This window comes from Poecilia reticulata, linkage group LG3 (assembly GCF_000633615.1).
Source record: "Poecilia reticulata strain Guanapo linkage group LG3, Guppy_female_1.0+MT, whole genome shotgun sequence".
Lineage (NCBI taxonomy): Eukaryota > Metazoa > Chordata > Actinopteri > Cyprinodontiformes > Poeciliidae > Poecilia > Poecilia reticulata.
In genome coordinates, this window is record NC_024333.1 from 15,765,591 (window position 1) to 15,787,285 (window position 21,695).

The following is a 21,695-nucleotide window of genomic DNA, read 5'->3' on the forward strand; positions in this document are numbered from 1 at the left end:
TACATAAATAGTACCAATGTATGGTTCAGTCTGACCCACAAACTAGAGCTTGACTCTCTGTTCAGCTATAGGCTTAGACTTTTACATTGTCCAGCATCTTTGCTCTCTGTTGGTGCATTAAGGTAAGACTGCCTTTATGCTTCCTCATCTTGTAAACATAGTGTGGAAAAACTAGCCTAGCTGTTTCACTGCTCTGCTGCAGGAAAAGAAAAACATGTTTGGACTGCTTCTGTGGTTCCCGCTGTCTTTACAGAAGGAATGCCTGTAAATGGCGACTGCTTTGGAGAACGTGAGAGTGTATCAAAGACTGCTGGAGGACACATTAGCCGTAAGTGTTCACAGATGTTAGTGAAAGTTTATCTCCTCTGTACATGTGACTGGAAAAATAGTTTCCTGGAAGGCCTTTTGACACCAGAAGCACGAGCTTCATTCCTTCTTGTTGCCTCGAGCTTTGCATCCAGTCCTGGACTAAATGAAGTATCAATTGCTGTTGTCGTGCCTTTGTTCATACACATCCAGATATGCTGTTTAAGTTTCAGCCTTTGTGTTGATGGCTGAGAGAATTTCCTGTTGGCACAGGGAGTTTTTGCCCCTCTGTGATGGAGTACTACACTCATGCGTAACTGTACGCTCTGTGGGTCATCGGATGGTATGTTGCCACTGAAAATAATTACTGGGTGTGTCTCCGTGAAGCAGCTGCTTTTGTCCAGTAGCACCGTGTCTCCTGTAATCCTGGCAGGCAGTGGTGACCTTGGCAAGGCCATGTTGAGTTGAAATGCACACCAGTTATTTCATAATAACTACAGTTTTGCCAAGTCACACCCTTTTTCCTCTTTTGACAATTCTGGCTGATTGGCTTGGAGACAGACAGACATAAACACTGCCTGTTGGCCCTTCCTTTCCACAGGGGCTGCTGGTTAATGACACCAGTCACTTACTTCTACCCACAAACCCCTTGCATAGTAAGTTGCACATGCAGAAAATGAAAAATTATGGGGTTCGGTGTTTTGTTTTGGGAGGTTTTTTCACTCGTCTGAAAAGAAAATCCTAGTGAAAAAAAGAAAACAGTGCTTTTTTTGAAACACTAAACCATACTACTATACTGTTGCCTATTCTAAGCCACTCTAAGCCATTACCATCTGTTAGCTTATTTTCCCTTCCAGTACATTTTTATACTGTGTTTCATTGAAACTTGAATTCAGATAAAACTGTTATACTTTGTTTTGTTACCTGGAAGAGTTGGATTAAAATAGCAAAACTGAAATGTTTTTAATGCTGCAATGTTTTAAAAAGACCAATTTATATGTCCTGTGATTGCATGTAAAGTGATGAACTTAAAAAAAAAACTTCCATCTTTACATTTGCCAAATAGAAATAATTGTATTGTCCAACAGATTCGCGTGTCCAACAATGAGGAGAAAAGTTTCACAGCATATGCACTAAAATACCACTCAACAATTATTAACACTACATTAGTATTGTGATGGTGTAGCTCTTAAAGCAGATGCTGCAGTTTCTCTTCTGTGTTTCGTAACAACAGAAATATTTTCCCATCTGGAGTTTCTCCAAGGCAGCTTCAATATGCTCTTCTAACATACGGTTAAGTAGGTTAAGAAATGAGCTGTTGTGCTCTTACAAATGATCCTCACATCTTTATTACTCAATTTTCTTCCCTGATGACGGTGTTTTGTCTCGCAGTACTTTGCTGTATTTCTTGGTTAACATTATCACGTTTTCTCTTTTTTGGATATGACTTGTTTATAATATGGAGCACAGCATTAACTTAACCCTTCAAATGTCCTCATTGAGCCCATTCAGTTGTTTTTGGGTTGACACTTAAGCGATTAATATCAGCTTGAATGACTAAAGGTTGCATTTAATCGTGTGTTGACAAAATCTGCAATAAGTGATTTTCTTCACAAACTCTTTGCTTTGTTTAGAGGTTGTAAAATATACTGCTCAAAAAAATAAAGGGAACACTTAAGTGTTTAAGTGTTCCCTTTATTTTTTTGAGCAGTGTATAATGAGTGGTGTTTCATCTGAGCTCTGGTCAGCTTTCCTGGGGCTGTGTCGGAAATCTGAACGGGACACGCGACAGACAGACTGGGAGCTGCAGCAGTCTGTCACTAATCATTGTCATTGGTCATAATGTTTCAAAATAGTTAGGGACTCCACTGATAAGTTTGATGCATACTTACACTTGTAATCATGTTGGAAAAAGTGAGTCGCATGTGAAAGTGATATTAATTTATCACTGCAATGATTTGACTGCAAATCATTCCAGTCAAAATGATTTTTTTTAGATCAGCAGATCTGTCCTTTAGTGGTGTGCAGTTCAGATATGTGCCATGTTGAAAGTGTTTGACTGAAGCTGGTTGATCTGGCCAAGAATTCATCCATTAGTAGTATTTTTTCCTCAGAATATAAATTCTCACTGATGGCAAATGTATTTTTGATAAACTCTTGTACATGTATCTTCACATACATAAACACAGCCCAATAAAATGTCCTCATTTTCTTATCTTCATTTGCTTACTTCACAGAGAAACCAGGTCCAGAGAGGAAGCGCATTAAAAAGGAGCCCACTAACACCAGGAAGAGCTTGCCGTTCGGAATGGGGATGCCTGGGATCCGGGCCGGGTACCCTGTGTCTGAGCGGCAGCAGGTGGCCTTGCTCATGCAAATGACAGCTGCGAAGACCGTCAACAGTCCAGGTGCGTGCTTATCATTTAGGCCACGTCTTCTGTGGACCGGTGGCGGAAAAGAAAAAGACGATTGGATGGAGCTTTATATGTAGACACTGTGTGTGTGTGGGGGAGAGTAGTATGCGTAGGCGGGGTTAAAGTGAGCCAGATGGGGGATGAGTCACATGTTTTTGTTTTTGTTTTTGTTTATTTTGGAAATCTTAAGCATTTTGCCTGCTGATTTTTGCCCCCTCTTTAGCCTGCCTCTGGATTCAGCCAGTTTTAGATATTCAGGCGTAAACAACAACGCATATAAACGGAGTAACAATTTAAGCACATGCTGTCAGTGATAGATGGTATTTTGAGAAGTACAATGTAGTATTATCAAACATGTCATTTTCAAAATACAGTTTGTACAAAAATTAAAATGAGCTTTTTATCTAGTGCAATACTCTGGGACTAATGGTGCAATATGATTATTTGAGCCAAATGGCAGCAGACATGAAAAATGGTATAACGCATGAAGAATGTGTGTGCTTGTTCATCAGTGTCCTTTGAGCTTTGAGATTTTTCATTGAAATTAATTATGTTTACTCAGTATTTTGGTAGACAGATTCATTTGTCTGGAAATATATTAGGTGCCCATATTTGGATCATTGCTGCAACCTTGTGTTGTTGTTTTTTCTCCTGGTGTTGACATTTTAGATGGAATGAAATTAGTGAAGCTCAGTGCAAAGACACTTTTATTTATATGTTAATTCCTTTCCTGTGTGCCCAGAGGCATTGACTTAGATTAAGTGATTGTATTTCAAATGTTATTTTGGACAATAGCTGTACAAAGTCAATAATGCAAATGCAATATAGGCTTGAGTTTAATCTTGCAAATGAAAAAAAGTCTCAAGTAAAGTATTTTCATTTAATGCACTGTGGCTTTATGGTGTGTGATTGCCCCCTTGTGGCTGTAAGTGTAAGCTTTTCAAATGCCTATTACTTGACTGCATTTGCAGAAAACAACATAAATGGTCCCTGCACATTTTTATAAACTGTTAAAAGAATTAGGAGACTATTCTTGGATTAAATTGAGTCATTTGTCTTCTGTGGGCAGACACAACACCAAAGCATCAGTCACAGTCCTGTCTGGGCCAGAAGGGAACGCCAAACTCTGCATCTAAAACCAAAGACAAAGTAAATAAAAGAAATGAGCGAGGAGAGACTCGACTGCACCGAGCAGCTATCCGTGGAGAGGTGCGCCGCATCAAGGAGCTCATCAGCGAAGGAGCTGATGTGAATGTAAAAGACTTTGCAGGTGAGAGGTTTCTCCTTTTTTTCTGCCATGCACCTCACAACTGCATCTTTTCTCTTGTATACAGTTAGACTTTTGACACAGTGATTGTTTTTATCTTTAGGCTGGACTGCATTGCATGAAGCATGCAACAGGGGATATTACGATGTGGCCAAACAGCTGCTGGCAGCCGGAGCTGAAGTCAACACAAAGGGTCTGGATGATGACACTCCTCTGCATGATGCATCCAACAATGGACATTTCAAGGTAAAGAGAAGATGACAAACAGTCAGTTTTTTTGGATTCAGTCATAATTGTTAGAAAAGCAGTGAAGAAAAAAATGTCATGACAAATTCAAAGCAGCAACACCTTTATAGTGGTAATATGAAAATAGTTGTGTCAAATAGAAATCCAGTTGCAACACATATGATCAACATGTTGACTGAAGCCAGAGATAACATAAAGTCTTCAGGTTAGGGTTTTTAGTGTGAAAATTCTATTTTATAGGTTTACATTACATGATGATCACATCTTAGTGGTGATTAAGGCTTTGGAATGCTAGCGACTAGCCACTCCAGTTGATGGAAACTGTTGGCTCAAAAGACATGGAGGAAGAGACACGGCAACATGAGAGTCTAATATTATTAGAGGGAGAAGAACATCTGCATAGCTAAAATAAGGAAACTGAGATTGAAGATGGAGATTTTAAACCAGATTGATGTTATTCTTTTTTGTGGTTGGGAATTTCTGAGCCAGTTATATAGATAGCCATATTTTATAGATATTGTTTCTATAAGTATGCAGAAAGAAGTGGTAACGATGGAAATATGTAAATTTATTATATGCCAAATTCTAACTAAATTTAACATTTGGGCAATCATACTTACTAAAATCTTTAGATTTAGATTTCACCATAAAGTCCATGCTTTGCAATTATTAAGATTATTTGTATTTAATAGTGAATAAAGGCGTAACCAATTTACTTGAATTTTCCTTCTTTTTCTGTTGACTTTTATTTGAATAGAGAACCTCAGTCCAGAAGTCTGAAAACAGCGGGGTCAGAGTTCAGTTCTTCAGAAATCTTTAGTTAAAAGTTTTATTTTCTTTCAGGTTGTGAAACTACTTTTACGCTACGGAGCAGATCCACGTCAAAGCAACAGGAGAGGTGAAACACCGCTAAAGGTTGCCAGCTCTCCAACTATGCTGAATCTGTTACTAGGGAAAGGCACTTACACCTCAAGTGAAGAGAGTTCATCAGGTTGGTATATTTTTGTATCTTTTTAACAACCTAATTATTTCTCAATTTTATGAGATATTTGACGGCTGTGCACTGATTCTGCTTGTTTTGTCTGACAGAATCTTCAGAGGAGGAAGACGCGCCCTCGTTTGCCCCTTCGAGCTCTGTAGACGGCAATAACACAGACTCAGAGTTTGAGAAGGGCCTGAAGCTAAAAGGGAAAGCTGCAGATCCACCTAAATCTGCTGTCACGCCTGTCAAAGATGAATACGAATTCGACGAGGATGATGAGGAGGAGCGCGTCCCTCCTGTAGACGATAAACACCTCTTGAAAAAAGACTTCCGAAAAGACTCTGTTAGCAAGACCAACAGCTTCATCTCTATACCCAAGATGGAGGTTAAAACCTATTCCAAAAGCAACACACTCACACCAAAGAAAACTGTCAGGCGGATCATCTCTGACAGTAACAGTTCGGACGAGGATGACAGGACGTTGTGTTTCACACCAGCGCCCACGCCGCGGCAACAAGTCCAGCAAACAAACACCAAGACGAGAGAGTCTGGCAGCATGAGCTCTAAACAACAAAAAGACAAAAACAAAGTCAAAAAGAAGCGAAAGAAGGAGAGCAAAAATAATATCAGTAAAGAAGTCCGATTTGGGAAAGTTAACGACAAATTCTGCACGTCTGACTCTGATTGCGGAGATTTGGAAAGCGAGGATGACAAGGGCTCAAACAGCATCAAGGACTCATCTTCAATGAACGTTAAAGAATCTCCTTCCTTTAATGCCTCCTCTTCCTCACATGGAAACTTAAACTCTCAGAAACAGGCGCCCTCGTTAGCAGAGCAGCATCCAAAGCAGTGGAGGACAGATGGCTGGAAGACGGTGTCATCACCTCCGTGGTCAGACGTCAGTTCTCTTTCAGATCCAGTCAGTGAGTCTGAGTACTCTGATTCAAGTGTGGAGTCGGTAAAGCAGGTCAAGAGAAAAGCACAGGAAAACAAGAAAAAGAACAACATTGTGCACAGTAACATTGACAAGAAAAACTCTGATCTCTATAAAAACTCTACTGCAGACAGCGCTGCCTCCAAAACTGATATGGATGGAAAAGTGATTAAAAAACATAAAGTGAAGCACAAACATAAAAACAAGGAAAAAGACAATGCTCCGAGTGTTGTTCTCAATCAGGACATGAATGAGAAATTTGTCAAGAGCTACTCTTTTGACTTTGATGATTCGAGACAGAAGTCCCTAATTGTTGAGTCCGAATCAGTCACTGAGGGCAAGATCAAACTATCTAAATATGACAAAGACCATTCGAAAAAGGATGACAGGTTTTCGAAAGCAAAGTCTGAAGATAAAGATTGGTCATCTGGAAAAGATCTTCACAGAACAGCAAAAGAGGAGAAAAGCAAAAAGGCAAAAGATATTTCAAAGGATAAGGCAAACAAAGAGGAAAGGGAGAAGCCTGCAAAATCCGACAAGGAAAGAAATTTCAAAGAAAAAGAGAAACCCAAGGAGGATAAACAGAAGCCCCACAAAGAGGATAAAAAGAAGAAGTCCAAGGAAAAATCCTCCTCAAAGACAGACAGGAAGAGTGAACAGAAAGAGGAGAAGCATCTCAAGGTGGACAAGGAGAAAAACACCAAAGACGAGAGGGAGAAATGTAAAAAAGATAAAACACTGAAAGAAGAGTCTGACCATGAAGGCTATGACATTAATAACCGCTTCCTCAACCTAGAGGACACAAAGCTCAGTGCATCAGATGACCATCATGATAGGTGGGGTTCTGAGATGTCTTCTGGTTCCTCCCTGTATGGAGATGACAGCTGGGATGTTCCCATTAAAGAAGTCAAGGAATATAAATCCAACAACACAGTTAAGCTAATTGTTGAGACTGTTAAAGAAGAAACAAGGAGAAAAGAAAACAAAGTAAAAGACAAGAAGTCGGAGCACAGCGACAAAAGATCAGAGAAAGAAGCAACGTCAAAGAAAAAAGAAAAAGACTCATCAGAAAAGACAAATGAGAAGAAAAAAGACTGGCTAGAAAAACAAAAACTGAACTCTAGCCACTCGCTCGAAAAAGACAAGAAAAGGAAGGAGTCCACAGACACAGTGAAAGACAAAAAAGACAAGGACTCATTGGAGAGCAGTCGTGATCGTAAAGACTCGTATGATAGTGTAAAAGAAAGGAAAGATCAGAAAATTAAGCAGGAATCTATAGGAGATGAATACTGTAATGACGCCTTCTTTAAAGACATGGATGCTGTCAGAGACAGAAACCATTCTGGAAAGGAGAAAGAAAAGAAAGGAGAAGCAACAGAGAAACGGGAAAAGACAAAAACCGACAAGCACAAGGACAAAACGAAAGACAAAGGAGCTGACCACGAGAAGGAGAAGAGTGAGCGAAGCTCCACTGAGAAAACTGTCAAGGAAAAAGATGAAGACCGGGGCACCAAAGACAAGAAGGAGGGATCCAAAGACAAACACAAAGACTCGCATGGCAAAGAGAAAGATCGAAAGTTGTCCTCAGAACAGACAAAGGACAAGAAAGAGAAGTCCTCTCAAGATAAACATGCTGACCGGGAGAAGGATTTTTCAGAAGTCAAGAAAGAGGAGAGAAAACCTGAGAAGATCAGAGAAAGATCATGGTACAAGATTGCTGACATTTTTACAGATGAAAGTGATGACGACGAGGATAGCTACAGCAGCACGGTCATTGTTGGGTCAGGTTCCATCAGAAAAGACTTGACACCCGATCAGGACGAAATGGATCACTTCCACTCTGAAAAGCTGAGAAAATCATCTGCGGACACCAAACACAACACAGAAAAGGCAAAAGACAAAGACCATAAAGAGAAGAAAAAAGACAAGGCTTCATTTGACTCGGGGAAAGAGAGGAAAGGCTCCCTGGAAAAACACAACAAAGACAAAAAGGATTCAGTCGATGGAAAATATAAGGAAAGGAAAGACAGAATGTCAGTGGACTCTAACCAGGAAAAGAAAAACAAGCAAAAACTGTTGGACAAAAGGGACACAAGTGAGGAGAAGACAAAGAGCAAATATAAAGACAAGCAAGACCATTCAAAGGAGAGAAAACCCTCTAAGGGCAGTGGTGAGAATGAAAAGTCCATGTTGGAAAAACTAGAGGAGGAGGCTATGAATGACTACAAAGATGACTCCAACGACAAGAACAGCGACATCTCCTCAGATAGTTTTACTGATCGAGGCCATGAGCCAGTGCTCACCAATTACTACGACTCGCTGAACCTGACTGATATCTCTGAGGACAGGAGAGATTCTCTGTCCATGTCCACACCACAGGATCGGTTCAGAGACAAAGAGAGACTCCGGCATTCCTCATCTTCCTCGTCTAAGAAGAGCCATGACAAGGAGAAAGAAAAGGTCAAGAAAGACAAAGGAGATAAACGTGACAAAACTGGGGAGAACCGAGAGTCCTATAGCCGCAGAGAGAGTCTACCCTTCGAGAAGGAGCCCATGCCTCTGGAGGCTGACCCTTACACATTCCCGTTCGGAGGCAAGGGAGATGGTGATGACGACTTTGATAAAACTTTGGAATTTGAAAAAGAGATGTCTAAAAAGGACAAAGAGAAATCCACTGGTATGATTGGTGACAGAATGAAGGACAAAAAGAAAAAGGAGAAACATAAAGATAAAGTTAAGGAGGAGAAGAATAAGTATATGGATGGCTTTGGGTCATTTAAGCACTCCAGAGAGGATGTGAAGTCTGGTTTGAAAGATAGCCCCCAGCTCACGGTTCTGAAAGAAAGATCAAAGGAGCAAAGTCCCAAATTTGATCTCAAAAAGGACAGAAATCGGGACATATTGGACAAGGACAACAGAATGGACCACAGTAAATCTAAAGCTAAGGATGAAAATGAAAAGCTCTCACAGTCCAAAGAGCCAGTGCGGAAAGACATTCGTCAACGTGATAAGCTGATGGTGGATGATGGTTATCAAATGACAAGTTTTGGTCAGATGTTGAGTCTTAGAGATCAGGAGGTAAGAGCCTGCATCAAGAAGCAAAAGGAGAAAATGAAACAGATGGAGAGGTTGAGGCCCAAAACCGGGGACCCAAAACTCAAAGACAAAGCAAAGTCCACAGAGGAAGTAAAGAAAAATCGCAATGAACTATCTACAAAGAAATCAAACAGCTTGGAATCGGGTCTGAAAGAGAAAAAGCTAAAGGATGTGGGCCTTCCTGCTCAGATGATGTCTCCGGGGAGGAAGTTCCAGCCTACCGACAGTCAGAGCTCAAAGGATTGGATGACTGGGCACCAAATGAAGGAGAACCTCCCTGCTTCCCCCAGACCAGATCAAACTAGACCAACCGGGGTCCCCACACCAACATCTGTAATTTCCTGCCCCAGCTTTGAGGAAGTGATGCAGACTCCACGCACCCCGTCTTGCAGTCCAGAGGATTACCCTGACATCATGCTGGATGGACTGGACTGCCAGAATTCATCAGCCATGTTAAATTCAATGAATGCCTGCTCTCCAACCTTTTTTGAAAGGTAAAGTATCAAAGCATCCAGTGAAACTATGATTATGATTGTGTGTGGAATATTTTCTAATTCTGTCTTTCTGTTGTCTACCCAGCAGGTACTCTAATTCCCAGAGTTTCCAGGAGGGAACTTGTCCTACTCCGGCAAAGAACCTCCAGCTACCACTTGTCAGCCGCTCGGCGTCATCTAATGTCCGCAGACCTCTGGAAAATGAGTTTAAATCCGAATCCGACAAGTTTCTCCGGCAGCAGAACGATCCTGCTGCTGAATACGATCAAACCTCTTCTTCTCAACCTCTTGAGGACAAGCCAATAACTGTGAATAGACTGGAATGTTTGCCATCACCCTATTTCTCTCCGATGAGGATGCTCTCTCCTCGGCGGGAGTCGGGCCATCCGACACCAGATGGGGTGTCGGCAGCTCTTGCTCTCACAGAGGGCAACGAACACCTTCCTGAGAGCGTCTACAACAGTTTCTTGCCCAAACCGTCCACGCCTGTCCACCGACCAGATCCCCAGGAGCCGTGCTTTGACATCGCTGCACCACCAACGCCCGCTCCTGCTGCTTTACCTTCTTTGGATATCGATGATAACTCGGAACCTCACCACAGTGAACCGAATCTGGTCCACTCAGATCTTCCCTGCGTTATGGAAAAGCATCGGGCACAGGAAGTGGAAGATGAAGAAGAAGACGACGAAGAAGAAGAAGAAACTGATATGATTGACAGACATGACGAAGTCCACTCTGTGATGGAAGAGCAAGAACCAACAAGAGATCCATGTTCTTTCTCCCCTCAAGATGAGGACCATCTGAGGAAGAGCTGGCCTGCAGAGTCTCCGGACCGACAGGAGGCTGACATCCAACAGTTGTCCCCAGAGCAATCTGCGCTGAACGATGGAGAAAGCTGCTTTGATCACAGTATGGGTTGGAACGCCGACATGGACCTCAAATCTAATCACGGGGAGATTGAAGCTGCCGTCTCAAAAATAACTAGCCCTTACTCCCACTCTGAGAACGATCTGCAGCCCTTGTCTGGACACACCTCGGTCAGCTATGAGACCTGGAATAGGTGGCATAGAGAGGAGACAGAGGATTTGGAAGAGCAGAAGGAGGCTGTTGCTGAAATCCCCTCCCCAGAGAGGCCTGACACAGCTCTGGATGAGGAACCCAACTATTTAAATACCTCATCGTCCTCCAACAGGCTGGAATCTTTCTTCCAGGACTGCAACAAGCCGATTATTGAAAACGGACACCAGTTGGTTACGGAGCCCACATGTGTGGACCCAGACAGCAGACAAAGCACACACAGCTTCAGTGCTACCCCTGAAGATCACATCCCTCCACCAGTTGTCCCGGAGCCAGTGGTGCAATGGACCAATTCATTCACACCTGATCCAGATGAACTGGATGATCTAGGTCCGTTTTCTTTACCCGTCCTGCCACTACCAGACAAGTCAGAAGAAGCCGAGCCGCGAGATCATGAACTGACTGACCACAACAAGACAGTGTCGGCTCACATCAGACACAATATCCCAGACAGAGATGATCCAGACATAATGGAAGTAGGCCTACCACCTCTGTCAAAGACCCCATGCCCCTCTGGAGACCTTGTTTTAGAGGAATCTACTCAACAAGACTTTGTGGTTCCGTCTCCACCCACCAACTTCCAGCATGAGATGGATCCAGAGCCTCTAAGTGTGCCTACCAATGGCGTGCTGTCTCTTAACCAGCCACATGCTGGGGTTTTAGAAAGACAGCTACCATATGGCATTCATGAGGAATCCGATTCCATTATGTTGTATTCACCTGCAGATTCAAATTCCAGTCAGCACCATCATGTACAAATCCACTCCCTCCCGGAGTCAGTGCAATTACCGCTGGAGTCGGAATCTTCTGCAAAGCCTGAGGACGTGTGTGATACTGTAGCAGACTCTGTGTTGTGCAGTCCTCACCTCTCAGTGGCAGTAACTCTCCCCAGCACAGTGGAGCCTTCCGACACTCAGGAACCCCCATCTAAGCTATCACCAGTCCCCCCCACACCTGTACCCATCCCTGTAGATACCACCAAGAAGATGGAGGAAATCCCTCAGAGAGTTACACGATATCGCGCCAAGAATAATGCCACCGCTGCCCCTGCTGCATCCACCATAACTAACTCCTCAGCTGCTGCCACCGCTGCGAACACCAGTTTAGCGGTAAGCAGCAACCCAGTTCCAACAAGAACGCCAACACCCAACTCTGTGTCTTCCTCACCTGCTCAGAAGAAAGAAAAAGACTCTGGGCTCAGTGCTTCTACTGATGCATCTCATTCAACCACTACAGTGTCTGTCCCAACTTCTACATTAGTGGTTTCCACTAAAACCACAAAAGGTCGCCCGGTCGCCATGGATGAAGAGGACTCCCAGACGCAGCATCCACGGAAAAGAAAATTCCCTCGTTCTTCCGGGCCGCAAGTCCAGGTTCAGCTCGTGAACACGGCAATGCAGCAGACGAGAGAGATGATCCAGCAGACCTTAGCCGTCGTCGTCAATGCCATCAAACTAGATGAGATCGAGCCCTACCATAGTGACCGGTCCAACCCTTACTTTGAGTACCTGCAGATAAGGAAGAAGATTGAGGAGAAGAGGAAGATTCTGTGCTACATCACCCCTCAGGCCCCGCAATGCTACGCTGAGTATGTGACCTACACCGGCTCCTACCTGCTGGACGGGAAACCCCTCAGCAAGCTTCACATTCCTGTGGTAAGTAATGCTGCCTACAGCAGGGACAGCATGTTGAGCATCCAAAAATAGACTTAATCTGGCACCAGCTGCTGGAAATACACTGCAAACACACAAAAATATTTATCTAGTTTATTGTGCAAACATCTATGTACACTTGAAATAAGACAAAACTAACTTGCATCTAATTTTTCAGCAGGATATAGGTTTTTTAAGTCAATACTTCCTTACTATTGCTATGTACTCATTCTGCTACCGATTTTTTTTTTAACTTATGTCAAGATACAAGTTACAACAAAAGTACTTTTTGTTAATGTTTTGTCCCTGCCAGACAATATTGACTGGAACTGGGGGAACCTTGTTATAAGTAATAAAATCTCCTAGTGAAACTAATACTTTTTTATTCATATTAAGGATTTGTTGACTTCAAACAGGCAAATATACGCAAATAACTCTCTCCATCCTTAATTTTTGAAAGCTTAGACGCACAGCAAATACATCACTTATGGATCAGTGTCTTTTGCATGCTTGTCTATTGAAGGTGTTTATTTGAGGATGAAAATGTGGTGTTTCACAACGAAAAGCTGTACAAAGGTTTTTAAAGTTTGTTCTGTTTTGCTCATCAGATTGCCCCACCCCCATCACTGTCTGAACCATTGAGGGAGCTCTTCAGGCAACAGGAGGCAGTAAGAGGAAAGCTCAGGTTGCAGCACAGCATAGAGCGGGTAAGAAATACATCATCTGGACATTACAAGCCTCGTCTATTCTCCTGAAATATCTTTTCTCCTAAATTCAGCCTTTTCTCACACATTCAGCCTCACACTTATTCAGCGAATGCCATTAGCACTCCTTTGAAAGATCAAAGCCCCCTTTTTTTTTTATCAGAATGCATGCGAAATCTGCATAGTCCCTGCGCTTAGGTTGAGCCAGAGTGAATTGTAGGGCTGAATCTTTTTCATCTCCGTCTCTAATTAAGTCGCAGCCATTTATGTGAAACATGCTTTGTAGATCAAGACTGTTATCTACCAATCTGAAGAACACACCGTCATCCTGGCGTTCTACTTTGTTGCTGAATTTCTTTTTCTCTCTGTTGTGTTTTCTGTTTGCAGGAGAAACTGATAGTTTCATGTGAACAGGAGGTTTTAAGGGTCCACTGCAGAGCAGCAAGGACAATAGCCAATCAGGCTGTGCCATTCAGTGCCTGTACAATGCTGTTGGACTCTGAAGTGTACAACATGCCATCTGAAAGTCAGGTGGGTGATATGTAGCAGCACACTTTAACCTGAGGTCGGAAGTCACCTACTAACTAACCCAATGCTGAGTTCCATCTGTAACATGTCGTCATTTTTTTAGGGTGATGAAAACAAATCTGTTAGAGATCGCTTCAATGCACGTCAGTTTATTTCCTGGATCCAGGATGTCGACGATAAATACGACCGCATGAAGGTAACTTTTTACATCCCATAGTGATTGAATACAGGTGGTTCTCAGTAAATCAGAATGACATTAATACATATTGCACTGCAACAAGTGAAACTCAGCTATTCTTTTACGCATAGAGTGATATGTTTCTGTTAGTTAGTTTTAATTGTTGACTTGGATCTAATGAAAGTACAAAGCTCAGTTTCCCAGAAAATAAGAATGTTTAGTATTACATATGTATTTCATACAGAAATGTTACAAGTTTTTACCTACACAATCATGAAGAACAATGCTCACTTTAACAGTTGTCCATCACACTGCTATTGACACAGTTTGCAAATTAAGTTTAGTGGAGGGAAAACATTTAGAAAATAGGTTAACCAGCAGCATGGATATACTGTATAGTACAGGACATTTCTGCATTAGAAGCACGTTACCAGCTTTTGTGTTAAATTGACCTTTCCTGAAAAGTTGAGTTTTGGAGATGTGTCAATGTAAGCCTTTTTTTTTTATTTAACACTTGAACTATATCACTCTACTCTACATAGTGATTGCATGTAATAAATGAGTTTCACTTTTTGAGTGTAACTACTGCAGTAAATTTACTTTGATACTCTAATATGTATGCAAAGCCACTGCTTTCTTTATGTGCAAACCTAATAAGGTCTCTGCTCTGCTTTCCCCCCTCAGACATGTCTGTTGATGCGCCAGCAGCACGAGGCGGCAGCCCTCAACGCGGTGCAGAGGATGGAGTGGCAGTTAAAGGTTCAGGAGCTGGATCCTGCCGGGCACAAATCCCTCTGCGTCAACGAAGTGCCGTCCTTCTACGTACCGATGGTGGACGTCAACGACGACTTTGTTCTCCTGCCTGTGTGACACACCAGTGCGCTGAGATCGAGACACGATTCAATCCGAGTCACTTCTTTAAGAGACTTCGTCGACGCGAACGAATGGAAAGGGCTATCAAGTTAGAAAGAGGAGTTTCTACAGGAAAAACTGTATTCTTTAGAAAAGGGGTAAAGTTGAGAAACTTGCTTCTGATTCCCTTCCATGAAGATGGAAACTTTTTACTGGAGGAAAAGAAAAATACACAACTTGCACTTTCATCCTCTGAGTTTTTACGCTTTAGTTTGATCAGAGTGTGTGAAGCAGAAACAGTTTTTGCTTTGAGGCTCTGACACCGGGACACATCTCCTTAGTGCTCAGTTATGGTGAGACGGGGGGGGAGGGGGACAGAGATTTATTTTCTGTTTTGTTTTTGCCCCTTGATTCAATACCCATCACCACTAGGAGAATGTATCAGAGGAGCTCTCCCAGCAGCCTGGTGCCCATCCAGAGGGAGACCCGAGGAGGACCCTCCTCTGTTGACGCAGCGCTTTCGGTGGGCAGGAGATCCAGACTGAGGTCAGCGCTGACCCAGATGGAGGAAAAGGAGCCCCAGCATTTCATATGGATCTTCAACAGCTTCAGGAAGCTACAGCCAGCTACTGGTGGTTTTTTCCCCACTCTGCAGAACAGCTAAGCGATAGAGTAAGAAAGCTGAAGCAGCGTAACGATGTGTGAGCATGCCAGTGCCCAGAGTCTGAGAGAAAGACTGACTTTGCAGCCTCTTAGCCTGGCTAAACCGAACAGCAGAGCGCAGATCCCTGAGGACAGTCCGGAGTGTCCCTCAGAGGGTCCGCTTGCTCTGACACGAACACACCAGACCGCCATGGACTGCAAAAACACCACAGGACAACCAGAACAAACAAACCTAACGAATGTTGATTCTCAAAGAGACTGTTGAGATATTGTGGTTTGGCAGGAGAAGAGAAATATTGTTTGTTTTTGTCTATTTCTTTACTTGGGCATTTCATTGTTTCTGAGGAAGTGACTTGAAACACTACAGAGCCAATATTAGTTTAATGGAAAAAAAAACAAAACAGAAAAAAAGTTGTATTCCGTAAATTATGTACAGTTTTTATATTCGTTAACCAATGTATTCTTGCTGCCTTCTAGATAATTTATTTTGCCACACATTACTGCACAGTTGTAAATAACCTATGTACTGTAATATCACTCAGTTACATGTAAAGAGAAAAAAACGAAAAGAAATAAAAAATTATCTTTTTATGTACAGTTCACTTATGGGCAGCACTTTTCCCCTCTCATATCCAATGGGCCAAATTGTGTACACAGTTCTGTCAGTATTTGAAAGACTCATCTGTAGATTCAGTCAGCTCACCTGGATGAGAGTCACCTCAGCGCAACAAGCTGGCTGATACTAATTCTGGATTATTCGGGCCTGCCGCAGGCCCACCACCATACAGCCCCTCAGATGTAGCAGAATAGATATTAAGGATTTATTTAAAGAGTAAACAGAGGATTATTATTCATTGCTTTACTACACAATTATATCAGAAAATTTTTTAACCAAGAAAATGCCTTTTTTCAGTGGAAAAAAAAACTCGTTGGGCAAAGCCACATAGTTATATATGGTTGAAAGAGAGATGTCATTCACAAGTAAAACAATTATAAGTGTCGTCATTTTTTTTTTTTTTTTGCTGGATTGTTTTTAATTTCTAGATCTGGGAATCGGTTTTTTGGGTTTTTTTTTTTACCATCATAAATCACAAGAACACGGGTCTTTCAGCTCTTCGCTTCTCATCCGATCTTCACAGCCTGAAGAGTTGTCTTAGCCACTGAAAGGACTCCAAGCATATCCGTCAAGCCCATCTGCCACCTTTCCTCCCATATTGGTGCTCTACCAGCCGTACTCACCAGGTGGCGCCAAAATATCTAACCTTATTTGGTTTTGCACGAGCCCTTTTACTGTTCATTTAAGGTGATGTTTTTAAATAGAGTTGAATTTTATTACAACCCATAGGAAGATAAAGTTCCCACATAGGATTTTGGTGTGACAGTTTGTTAGTTTACAAAACGATAAGGGGTTAATTAGACATTTAGCTCCATTAAAGTTACAGTTGTGTTTTTCTAGCGTGGAATCGACATGGGGATTGTCAGGGATTTTAATTGTTAGCTTACTTCCTCGTATTGTTCATGTGTGTGGAGGCGTTTTGCCGTTTCCTGTCGGGCCCAAGCAGACAGCTATGAGACTTAAATCTTAGAATAAACCAAAAACAAACAAAAAAGTCACATATTAACAGTCACTGTGGTGGGGGGGGGGAGAAAGAGCATAAAGAAAATCAGTTTTTTTTATAATAAAACTCCCATAAAATGTTAGTTTGTATTGATCCCTACTTTTAGTGGTTTTGAAAAGCTTTCCTGACCCAACACATAGGCTGCCTGCTTGTCTGTGTGTCAGAGCTGCTTCTATATCCTGATGGCAATATTATCCGAAACTAATATTTTCCCACACTGTCGCATTGAACACAGCTGTGTATGGTATGTCTAGTCAAGTGCAATGGTTGTTGCTGTTACACTGTGCAGACAAGATGGCTTACATGTATGGCTCGCACTCACCCTGGTTGGCAAAACAAACATGTTTTGCCGACAAATAGCCAGTTGCTTGTTTTTTTTGTCTTGTTTTTATTTTATCGTCTGGGTTCTTCAGCTTTGGGGATGAAGATGCGTTTGTTCAGAGTCTTTGTGTACGTGTGGTTTTTCTTTACTTTTAGAAAATTGTTCGTGGGTTTTGAATGTTGTTTATCTTGTGCTTTCTTTGGTTTGTTTTCTCTCTCTTTTTTTTTATTAGTTCCCAGCATGTCAATCACATTGCTTATTGAGCAGAATGTAAACCCCTCCCAAAAACTACATCGAGCCCACACCCCAGAGAATCTCACTATTGTTTACAAGACACGAAAGAGCGTTTCCGTTTAACCCCAGTTTGTTCTAAAACGGTTTGAGCCTCCGCCTTTCGTTGTGCTTGTGTGATCAGTCATTTCTTAGAATCACAAAGGCTTGAAATGGTGATGGCTTGACACGTCAGATAGGCGAACCCCGCCCCCGCCGCCGCACACAGCAATAGACTTGACGGGTCCGCACACGTCGATTCTCCGGTGTGAACATTCAACAATTCGAGACTCGGTCCTCAGATGCACAGTAGAGCACTTGGCCATGGTGATAACAGATGCTAGCCTCAGTCAGCAACATATTACCTCTACTCTCCTCACATTCACTCATAATGTTTATTCTAGGTTTGATTATTTCTTACTGGACATACGTAGACATAAAGGCTATTTTTTTTTTCATTGTATAAAAATCACAATTTCAAGCCGTTTTTGTTTGTTTTGTTTGTTTTTTTTATTATTATTAATTAAAACCCAGACTGTAGCTGTTTGTTCCTTTATTTTTAGAATGGAAAATGACTAATAAAAAGCCTGGAGAACTACTCTTAAAATGGTGAGAATTAAACTATTTATTGTTTTCTTTTTGTGTTTTTTTTTCTGACACCTGTGGTATTTTTATTTTTTTTTTTTAAGTTGAAGTTGGTCTCCGCTGTGTAAATTTTCCTCCTTGTAATGCGTGAAAGAGACATACTGTACATAGCTCTGTAAATAAAACCTCCCAGGACGTTTTGCACCCTCCTCTTTGTACTAGTCTGAAAAAAATTGCGTAGAATGTGGGGTTCTAACAGCAACGAGCTGTGTGCGCTCGCTGCAGGTGATTATGATGTAACAATGTAACTATTTTCTTTTTTTTATTTGTACAATGTAGTTTATTTGTGTACATATTGTTGGAGCAGCTAAAGGGGTTTTTGAGGGTGGTCTACGAGGGGGTTGTTGATGCTATCGTCAGTGCTGTAACAGAACTTTCAGTACTTTCACCTCCAGCTGTTGATTTCCTGCAAAAAATTCAAAAAAAAAAAAAAAAGAGGCGAAGAATAAAAGGCAAAAAAAAAATTTTAAATGAGAGAAAATGAACATGANAGACTGAAAGGCAAAAATTCTAAATTGTTATTTTCTACCGTTGCATGTACAGAGAGCGCGAGAACTGCTGTTGTTCCTCAGAGATTATGTTCGTTAATAAAATTTTGAAATATTACCAGATGTTTGCTGGTTCTTCTGTGCTTGCTACTTCTGCCTTTCTTATCCACTCTCATGATAAATTACCAACAGTAATAGGAGTGGCCAACAGTTTTGACAATAACTAAACCTCTTCTTCCCACACACATTTATATAAGGTCCCTGTAAGATAAAATGCAAAGTTACTGAACCTCTTGTGCACGGTTTCTGTTGTTCCCCCAAAAATACCACCTGAGATTATTGAGAATAGCTCAACTGAATTAGAAGACTATAACGGTTTCTATTAAATTAAAAAGTGCTCGTCATTGTTTTTCAATGGGAATCTGGCAGAGCAGTGAATTGGCAGCAGGCAGAGGTGAGGGTCTCTAGACTAAGAGGTCAGCAAACAAGCAGTGAAAACATCAACAATTACACTTGTGCATAAAAAAAGGGTTTCAGAAAGCAACCAACTATCTAGATCAGTGTTTCTCAACCTTTTTCGGGCCAGCGCCCCCCTAGCCTTTATCCATGTTCCTCACCGCCCCCACCAAAGAATTTGCAGGCTACTTTGCACTGATTATTTTATCATTAATATTACTATCACTATTGTAGATGATTTGATTTTTATTCTTGTTTCTGTATTTTTCATCAAAAATAATTTCCCAGAGAACAAAAAAGACATGGGAATAGAAATTATTTTCACAGGTGTCTACGAAAAATGCAATGAACATTCAAGTTAAAATTGGTAGGCCTAACAGCAGCCAATCAGAGTGGAAACAATATTCTTATTTTGTGCCATTTTCTCGTTGTTAAATCTTCCACAAAATGACCAGATAAAAGATGTACAACATGCCAGTTTAAACTTTGAACTATTTGCAAAACGACTGAGCTCTGCAACATTAAAACATGGATAGAACTGTAACTACATTATTAATCATAACTCTTCTTCTCTTCAGTGTTTGTCAGTTTCTGGTGGTGCAGCTCTGTGCTACCTTCAGGAGAATGGGACATCAGAGTATCATCCATAAAATTTCACCCACATGGCATTTATTGTGCAAACCTGAGCTTTCAGTGGAAAAACAAAAGTTCCAGGTCCTTTTAATGCCATACAAATATGAGACAGAAACATGGATTATATCTTTATATAGACCTGTCTATTGATTTATAGATTAATAGTTTTACTGGACAGAAATTACAAAGAACAAATCTGGTTCTTAATCAAATCCTAATGAGTCAAATTGAAAGTGTCATGGAGTCATCAGCCTCATGACATTAACATTGACATGAAAAATAATATTGAAGAAATAAATATATAAAATCTAATTAAAAACATAAATAAGTGATCAGTTCTTTACTGTTATGGTCTGTAAGATATTTATTCTCAGTACTAGATATGGTCTCAACAAACCCATGACATTTCAACAAAATTATTTTACTTTTTATCTGGAAATAGTGTCTGTTTATTCTTGCCATACAGTCTCTGTATTAATTATTGCTCTAAAAGGTCTTGCCATACCAGTTTATTCCTCTGTCTTTAGTTTCTTAGTTTATTCTTGCATTTTGTTCTCCTAATCGTCATGTGTTTCACATCATATGTTAATTTTTCACTGTTCAGCGTCGGATTCTCTGTTTTTATGCCATAATTCACATCTAGTTCGTCGCTCCGTTTTATGTCCCGCTTCTCCTGTTTCAGTTTTGCGCAATGTGCGCGTCTTTTTTTTTTTTTTTAAGCCCCTAAGGTGCAGGGCGGTCGGGAAGCGTATCGATGGAGAAAAGGCAGACTGACATAAACCTTTTAAAACAACGGAAACAATTTCTGCATTCTGATTATTGAAATTTAAAAGTGCTGGGTTGTTCTATCACCCCGTTTCACTTACAGCACCAGTGTTAACGCTATAAAATGAACGCTCTCTATCTTGGTATCACCCCTGGAGGGATTTCTTGATTTCTTTATTTAAATGGGTTCATTTTTCAGAGGGATACACAGTGGTGAGGGTATCGTGATTTTAGCTACCAGTAGCAGGAGAACGGAGCTGCGCCAAGAAGCTAACAGAAGCTAACAAACACTGAATAGAAGAAGAGCTGCMATCRATRCAGTTGCAGCCAAGCATGATTTAATGTTACACAATACAGTTTTACCAAGTTGCTCAAAGTCTAAACTGGCATTGTTGTGCATTTAAGGTGTAAAGTTTACCTTGACTAAACGCCCCCCAAAGGCATCCCAGCGCCCCCCTTTTGTAAAGCTGTCCGCCAGCGCCCCCTGGCGTCCTCTGAACGCCCACTGGGGGGACGTACCGCCCACGTCGAGAACCGCTAATGTAGATTAATGTCTCCATCTCTAAAAATGACTCCAGAAGATGCTTCGCATGCAGGGAAACATGCAGTCATGAAAGAGGAAGGCCACCATGTAAATATATAAGCATAATTTACATAATGTTTCTCAGTAAATACGTTCTGAGATGTTTAGTACTTAATTACAGTAAACAGTAGAACTATCTGGCAAAAAATGAAATCCAACCACAATTAAAATTACTGGAAAAACCCCCATTTCTGCCAGTCTCAAAGATTTTGGTTTCAAATCCACACTTTAAAGTAATCATTATTACTGGAGGGAGTTAGTCCGAGTCTGACATTCAGTCCCTCTCTTGACTTTCACGTCTGTACCCATATTGAGCATTTCTCCAGGGATAGTTTATTCAAATGACTTGAATTTACCCTACTGAAACTATTGCGTCGAGTTGAAAATCTCATTGTTTTTAGTCGCTGAAGGTGTGGCTGTGTGACTAATTTTAGCCGAAGCTTCTTAAGCAGAAATACGAGCTCGTCACAATATAGAAAAGTCTGTCTGAAGATGATGTTATGGATAAAATGATTGTGTTT

The 21,695-nt window shown here is 41.3% G+C and overlaps 1 protein-coding gene across 2 annotated transcripts in view; it reads left to right on the plus strand.

Moving 5' to 3' along the window:
- ankrd11 (ankyrin repeat domain 11) overlaps positions 1–15,984 on the plus strand; it is a 122,007-nt gene extending 106,023 nt beyond the window's left edge. The window contains exons 5-14 of one of the 2 annotated variants that reach the window (XM_008405125.2): positions 2,544–2,714; positions 3,790–3,990; positions 4,091–4,233; positions 5,077–5,224; positions 5,323–9,739; positions 9,825–12,471; positions 13,077–13,175; positions 13,560–13,703; positions 13,804–13,896; positions 14,563–15,984. In XM_008405125.2, the coding sequence (XP_008403347.1) occupies positions 2,544–2,714; positions 3,790–3,990; positions 4,091–4,233; positions 5,077–5,224; positions 5,323–9,739; positions 9,825–12,471; positions 13,077–13,175; positions 13,560–13,703; positions 13,804–13,896; positions 14,563–14,748 (8,249 nt within the window). In that variant the 3' untranslated portion in view covers positions 14,749–15,984. The remainder of the gene's footprint in view (positions 1–2,543; positions 2,715–3,789; positions 3,991–4,090; positions 4,234–5,076; positions 5,225–5,322; positions 9,740–9,824; positions 12,472–13,076; positions 13,176–13,559; positions 13,704–13,803; positions 13,897–14,562) is intronic. The other variant, XM_008405127.1, reaches the window with a different exon arrangement.
- Positions 15,985–21,695: the final 5,711 nt, after the last annotated feature.